Genomic DNA, 7,694 nt, shown 5'->3' with positions numbered 1-7,694 from the left:
TCTGCTACTTTCCTAAATGAAATCTGACTATTGTCTTAGATACGCATTGCTAACACAGCTGCACCCATTTCTGTATTCATTTTCTTTATTGTCCAACTTTTGTCTACCATGACCATCACTATTGTTGTTGTTGCTGCTTTGGTGTGAATCTGAACCAAGTTGAGCGACTAGGAATGCTAGATCCTTATTTTCTAGAGCAGCAGCAGCTAATGCATTAGCATTACCAGGACTAGTGTTTTTTTTTTTGAACTACAAAGATAATTTATATTAACGAATAAAAGTACCAATGGTACTACAAGATACAAAGAAAGTTTGACTTCTGAAGGAACAAAACAAACAAACAACCATCACAATAACAAACCACAAACCCTGCCCTTCCTAGAAGCATTAAATAAAAGCTAATGACATTGCTGAGGACCATTAGAGAAAAGGGACATTGAAATCCCTTTCCCACCCCTTCAACCAGGTCCACATAAGGAAAAGAGTACTATCTGCCAGCTTAGAAATATCAAAGGATTGACTATGGAAGATCATATCATTTCTGAGCACCCAGATTGAGTTTGTAGTTGCCAACCACCAGATTTTCCATCTTCTATCAGTAGCAAATGTTCCTGCAGTAGGTGAATGTTGGAAGAAATTATCCATTGGTCTACAATGGATGATTCTGACTTCCTTCACCCAGGATAAGAATTCCCACCATAGGGGCTGAATTTTGTCACAAGTGAAGAACAAATGGGATGCAAACTTAGGCTTGCTGTGGCAGAATGGACAAAGGTCACTGTCAGTTTGAATTTGTCTCCTAGCTAGGTTATCCTTAGTAGGAAGTCTATCCCATAACAATCTCCAGGCTAAGGACAAGGCTCTCAGAGGGATTTTAATATCCAAGAGTTGATGGAATGCCAAATACTAAACTTCAGAAGGCTGCTCATCTTTTAAAACTTGGTAAGTAGATTTGGTAGAGAAGATTCCATTAGTGTCAGCTCTCCAAACCCAGGTGTCCTTCAAGTTGCTATTTAACCTGATTGCTGAGATTTGGTCAATGAATTTTGAAGCTATTCCCATCTCATTATCAAACAGGTTTCTTCTCCAAAGGAGATTCCATTCCCACCCGCTTTCGGAGAAGGATCCCATATTAGCCACAATGAGGTTTCTTTGGGAGGAAATTCGGTATAATTCTGGAAATTGGTCTTTGAGGGGAATCCCATCATCAGCCCAAGCATCTTCCCAAAACAAAATTTGGTCACCCCTACCCACCTTCCTGTAGAATTAATTAGAGGCAGCAATCATACTCTAGTGTTGATTAATAGCCCTTAGGTCAGCCCACCAGGGAGAAAAATAATATTTTTGAGGCCCCTAATCCAATCCTCCCCAACCTTTATATTTAGAGATCAAAATCCTATTCCAAAGCTGGTGTGGTTGATGAAACATCAGCCATTTCCACTTGATTAGGAGAGCATTATTTAGGATGTTAAGATCTTTGATCCCCAGACCTCCCACATCTCTAGAAACACAACATTGTCTCCAAGATACCCAGGCAATCTTCTTCCCTTCTCGGTTACCACCCCAAAGAAATTGTCTTTGAATGGAAGATAACCTATTGATCACTGCTTTAGGGGCCCTGAAAAAAGACAAGTAGAATAGAGGTAATGCTGTTAGGACAACATTAATAAGAGTGGGTCTGCCAGCCATGGAGATGTTTCTCTGATTCCACCTGTTCAGCCTAGCCTCAAATTTCCTAATTATAGGATCCCACACCACCTTTCTTTTGGGGTTGACTCCAATAGGAATACCTAAATAGCAGAAAGGAAATTGGAGCAGAGTACAATTGAGGTAATTTGCAGCATGAAGGCACCACTCCTTAGACTGACCTACAGCTCCAAATTTGCTCTTAGCAAAATTAATTCTCAATCCAGAGACCAACTCAAAACTCCTGAGAATAACCTTCACAGCTTTGACATTGTCCATGGATGCTTCTCCAAAGAATATAGTATCATCAACATATTAAAGAACATCCACAAGCACCTTATTGCTCCCCACCAAGAAACTTGTAAAGCAGTGTTTTCATACCGCTTCCCTCATCAAACTTGTCAAGCCTTCAGCCACTAAATCAAATAGAAGAGGGGCCAATGGATCCCCTTGTCTCAACCCTATTTGAGGCTTGAATTCAGTAGTGGGGCTGCCATTCACAAGGATAGACATAGTAGCTAAGGTGAGACAGCCCCTGATCCATCTTATCCATCTCTCATGAAACCCCATTCTTCTCATCATGTAAAAAAGAAATTTCCAAGACACGGAGTCATAGGCCTTCTCAAAGTCCACTTTGAAAACCATGCAAGACCTCTTAGACCTCCTAGCCTCCTCAACCACTTCATTAGCCACCAAAACTCCATGCAACAATTGTCTCCCTTTAACAAAAGTTGACTGCCTTTCATCAATAAGCTGAGGCATGACCTTTCTCAGCCTGTTAGCCAGCATTTTAGCAATAACTTTGTAGATGCAGCCTATGAGGGAGATAAGCCTGAAATCACTAATAACCTGGAGATCCTTTAGCTTAGGTATAGGAGTTTCATTTTTTCAGGATGTGCGCAAGAAGGCACAGGCCATCCATAAGCAGAATACTGCCCCCCACGTTTTGTCTCGTGAGGGTTATGAGTATTTGGAGCAGAAGCTCCTGGCTGAGAAGACGAAGAAGAAGCCGGAGGAAGCTGCACAGTCAGGAAGCGTTGATGGCGTCATCGACCCTCCATCCCCGATCAGACGCCACGTGAAGTGGAAGATGGCCCGCACGAAGAAAATAGGGGAGATGACGACTGAGGTCGCAAAGGAAATCGCTGAGAAGATCGTAAGTCATTTTCAACTAACCATTACAATTATATTTCAATATTTTGTGAATTCCATGTACCACTGTGTGTTTTCTGTGCAGGATTCCTTTGAGGAGCAGGCCACACAGGGATCCTTCGTCCCCTATGGACGTCAGGATGTTCTCGCCACTGCTATTGGACGTCCAGAGCACCCTGGACGTGTCCGTGCTGCTGGAGCCAGTGTCACCATCAAGCAATACTTTGGATCAGCTCCACGGACGTCCTGTAGCTCTTCCTCCCTGCCTCCTAAAGAATTGCAGCAGCTGACCCAACAAATTAGGGACCAGCTAGAGGAGTCCATCATAGAGAGAGTGACGCAGCAGGTCATGGCATCCTTCAGCTAGATGCAATCCCAGATTCAGTCGCAGATGCAATCTCAGGGACTTGCACTGCCTCCTAACCCTCTGGTTGGTCCCTCCGGTCCTCGAGTGAGCACAAAGGGGAGTTGTGTTGATCCCTCAGGAAACGATCCTGAGACAGGTGACTCTGATAGGTGTGGCTTGTACATAGAAGCAGATCCTGCCCGCCTGGTTGGCATGGGGAGAGTTTATGAGGGATCCACTGTTCTTCATAACCCTCCTTTGTTGCCTGGCCAAGTAAAGGTGAGTGTGGAGGAGGTTACAGATGCAGATGCTCCAGTTCCTGTACCCACTGATGAGGTTTCCTTAGTGGGGCAGGCACTTCACACCTTCCTTGCTTGGCCGACACATCTGGTCAAGTCTTTATCACAGCAGGTACTTATTGTCCTTACTATATGTTTCTTCTTTTTAAATTAATTCATTAAGCGTGCCTCAAATTAGGCTATTTAACTTTGTTTCATGAACAGGTAGCTGTGTCTCCAGCAAAACCACCTCCAAAGCCCGATCCGGAGGTCGATGATCCGCTTTATCTGATGACATTGACCATCCCAGAGCTTTTCTTGAGGCCTTATCAGGTTAGATGGAATGCCACCGTGTTCGGGGTCTTTAATCCAGATTTCCCCCTCTACATAAAGCACGAAGACCTCTCCGAAATCGCACACGGTGGTCAATGTCTCAGCATATCAGTGTTGGTCATCCTGCCCAAGGAACACCTAGTTGTCTGGTTTTGTTCATTGCCTAACAGGCCAGACAACTACCTTAAGGGGATTATTAATAGGTTAGTGTTCTTTTCAATACATTTGCATTGAAATCCCTCAGCGTACAACACCAATTTTTAATTGTAACTCATCTGGAATAGTGCTTTAAAAGGTCTTGATGATGCTCCACAGCCTAAATCAAAGGCTCCTGCTAGGTGGATTGTCGTCAAGGTACGTCATTTACATAAAACATCCACTTATATATATTTCTTTACGTATTTGTACACTAGTTGTTTAATTAATATCCAAATTTCATTATGTATTTAGTGTAATAGACAAAAATGAAATATTGAGTGCGGCTACTATGTGATGCACTGGATGTCCACCATTATTTTAGGAACTTTTAGGAATAATTGGGAAGCGGTAAGTTTATTTCAAACAAAATCGATTTATTTATAATTTTTATTACATTGTTAACTTATTATGATTTATTTCATCATGCAGTATTTTAACGATCCTAGACCATTGGAGTCAGAGAGATTAAAGGCATTGTGGATCCAGTGGGCACAGTTTTATCTTCAAGTTAGAAATCAGGCCTAGGATTTAGGGACATTATCTTTAGCTTAGTTTACTTTGGTTTAACATTTTTGACATTTTCTATGTAATATGAACATTGAATTCATTTGATGATTGTTCTTTATGATAAATCAATTATTTGATGTTTATTATCATTAAAAATGCTTTAAAGCAGAATAAAATGTTTATTTGTTGTGAATTAGGCTTGAAATTGCATTTTACAAGTATAATTTTGGGTTTACTGTAAAAACAGAAAGTATATATAAAAAAAATACTTGAAAACAACATCGTTTATTAACAAAAACCGATGTCGACATGAACCTTAACATCGGTCATACAGAAAACCGATGTTAACTTTTGTACATTAACATTGGTTATTCATACATAATCGATGTTACCGTTTCTATATTAACATCGATTATTTATACATAACCGATGTTAATGTACATAAGTTAACATCGACTATCTATACATAACCGATGTTAATGTACAAACGTTAACATCGGTTATCTATAAATAACTGATGTTAAAGTTGTACATTAACATCGGTTTTCTATGAATAGCCGATGTTATATACAAAAACGTACAACAAATAAGTATATGCATCATCAACGTTGACATCGGTTTTATATTAAAACCGATGTTAATGTAATATATTAACATCGGTTTTAGTAGAAAACCAATGTTAATATATTTCATTAACATTGGTTCTTCTAGAGAACCGATGTTAATATATAACATTGGTTCTTCTAGAGAATCGATGTTAATATATAACATTAACATCAGTTTTACTACAAAACCGATGTCAACTTTCATTATGCATACACTTTTTTTGTTGTAGTTCTTTGTTTTTAACATCAGTTATTTAGAAAACCGATGCTATCATATTTATGTTAACATCGGTTTTTGAAAACCGATGTTAACGATGATTCATTCAATATCGTCACTTTCTACATCGGTTTTAGAGCCGATGTAGAATGCCCTAAATAATCGATGTTGAAAGTGTAATTTCTAATAGTGATTGACTGCATTATTAAAAACTAGAAAGCAATTGTGTCTCTTTGAAAAGGAGATGAATTAATGAATAGATTGTGATCTTGTATCAACTCTTTTGTGGACATATTGTAGTAGAGGTCTTCAATAGTCTATGAATATTGCACAAAGTGGTTTAAGTTAGGATGCGTTAATTTGCTCTAGGGTTTGTATATAGTGTGGAGGACCTGCTGGTTTTATGTATTCACTTGGTGGGTCCTAGGCTTATTTTCTTACTTTGAGTTTCATTTACCAAATTAGTACATTGCAGATAGTTTGATCCATATGTAGCTTTTCTAAAGTGGTTAAATGAATCTAATTTTATGTTTGATTGTATTGTAAGTGTGTGTGAATTACGTATGTCCAGATGATGCCAGGATAATATTCTTTCAGCATACTAAATAAATTGTTTTGACCCCTCTTCCTATGTCTGTAATGTAGGCATTCCTAAGACTAACAACTTTTAGCTTACTTTCTAAGACAGTTGTTAGCAAACAACCGTCGTAGAAAACATATTTTCTAAGACAGTTGTCATACCCTAATTTCGTCCAAGGACCATTGTTTGATGGCATGCAACCTTTACTTGACTGCTTTGAGGAACTTGACACCCATCGTTAAGCAATCCGTGAAGTTCCGCGACATGTCAGGTGTCGAAATGAAATATTATTGCACAATCCGTAAAGTTCTGTTACATTCCAGAAGCCGAAGAGAGGATGGTTGCGTAATCCGTAAAGTTTCGTGACATTACAGATTCACTGATCATAACCAGTTTTTGAAAAAAAGTGTATACACCTGAAGGGTGAATGCTGTGAAAATTTTCCTGAATGCCCAAAATAGACTCGGATGAATGCATGAATTGATAAAAGAACATATTTTGGAAACACTGGGTTGACTTAAATAGGGAAAATGAATCCTGAGCCCTAGTGTCACATAACCATAAAAACTTGATGCTTGAGTGTCCACATGGGTGCATGCATGACCAGTTTTGCATATTATTTTCTAATCATCATTGTTGCATGTGTATCATGGAAATAATGTGGGACATCCCCTTTATCCCCGAACCGCTGGCCAAACCCTGACATATATCATGTCCAGCCGTTCTACAAACCTTGAGCCAAAATCCCAACTTACCATAAATCTTGACCTAGGGTGAGAATGTCAATCCTTGCCCTCGAAGGAAAACAAAAAAAGGAAAATTTCCAATCAAAGAGTGGGAGAAAGCAAAAAAGAAAGAAAATTCTCAATCAAAAGAGTGGGAGAAAGCAAAAAAAGAAAGAAAATTCTCAATCAAAGAGTGGGAGTAAGCAAAAAAGGAAAGAAAATTCCCGATCAAGGATCAGAAGAAAACAGAAGAAACATCCAGAAAGGTCTTTGGACCAGACAATATCTGAACAATATAGAATTGTCACCAAGTAAAAAAGAAAAAGGGTAGGTTGCGACAACGGTCCTAGAAAAGAGTCATCTTAGAAAGTGTACTTTCTAAGACGGTTGTTAGTAAGACGATTGTTTGCCAACAACCGTCTTAGAAAGTTTGACTTTTTTACGATGGTTGTTTTATAACCGCCGTTAAAATTTTAAACTTTTAACGACATTTGATATAAAGACGATTGAGATATCAAGACGTAGTTGTGTGCAAACTTTTAACCTCGTTGAATGCCTTAATTAACCATCGTTAAATGTCTTTTTTGTAGTTGTGTGCAAGCTTTTCATTCATGGTTTCAAAACTTCATTTTCATTCTTAGAAGTTTGAGACATCAAGAATCTGAGCTCTATGTTCACCTCAGTCATTTCGTGTAACTTCATCAAGGTAAGGGGGGTCTGTCCACTTCTTGAACCCTAACCTTGTTGTCTTTGGAAGCTAATCTTCATTGAATGTCATTTTGATGTTAAAATATTCGTAGCTACTGCCTTGGCTAGAACTATAGCATGTATCATGTTTCTTGAAATTTTAAGGTTAAAAATGAGTTTGTTGGGTGTTAAAACATAGGGTTAACCTTAAATTTCACTTAAATCGATGTTTTTTTTAGCAAAAGTCATGAATAAATTAAGTTTAAGGACCTTTCGTTGTAACACTCTGAAATTTCCTTCTCAATTTATTTTCTTACATGTGTAAAATTGCACTGTTAAGGACTAGACAACATAAATTTTGCATTATGTCATTTTATTAT

At 38.6% G+C, this 7,694-nt stretch overlaps 1 protein-coding gene across 1 annotated transcript; it reads right to left on the bottom strand.

Annotated features, from left to right (window-relative positions):
- Positions 1-906: 906 nt before the first annotated feature.
- On the bottom strand, positions 907-2,475 carry LOC102660828 (uncharacterized). The gene is made up of 4 exons (XM_006589879.1): positions 2,085-2,475; positions 1,869-1,970; positions 1,595-1,790; positions 907-1,258 (listed from the first exon to the last, which is right to left on the bottom strand). The coding sequence occupies exons 1-4, from the start codon at positions 2,473-2,475 to the stop codon at positions 907-909; spliced, it is 1,041 nt and encodes a 346-aa protein (XP_006589942.1).
- Positions 2,476-7,694: the final 5,219 nt, after the last annotated feature.

The sequence above is a fragment of the Glycine max genome, chromosome 10 (genome assembly GCF_000004515.6).
Source record: "Glycine max cultivar Williams 82 chromosome 10, Glycine_max_v4.0, whole genome shotgun sequence".
Classification (NCBI taxonomy): Eukaryota; Viridiplantae; Streptophyta; class Magnoliopsida; order Fabales; family Fabaceae; genus Glycine; species Glycine max.
This window is presented reverse-complemented; position numbering and strand designations above follow the sequence as displayed.

What these genes read in the sequence shown, in the direction of transcription:
- LOC102660828 (XM_006589879.1), bottom strand. Translation starts at nt 2,475, where the DNA reads ATGCTGGCTAACAGGCTGAGAAAGGTCATGCCTCAGCTTATTGATGAA. An exon ending in AGTGGCTGAAGGCTTGACAA is followed by an intron (nt 1,971 to 2,084) that starts GTTTGATGAGGG and finishes TCTTTGGAGAAG; the next exon opens with CATCCATGGACAATGTCAAA. An exon ending in GAGCAAATTTGGAGCTGTAG is followed by an intron (nt 1,791 to 1,868) that starts GTCAGTCTAAGG and finishes TCTGCTATTTAG; the next exon opens with GTATTCCTATTGGAGTCAAC.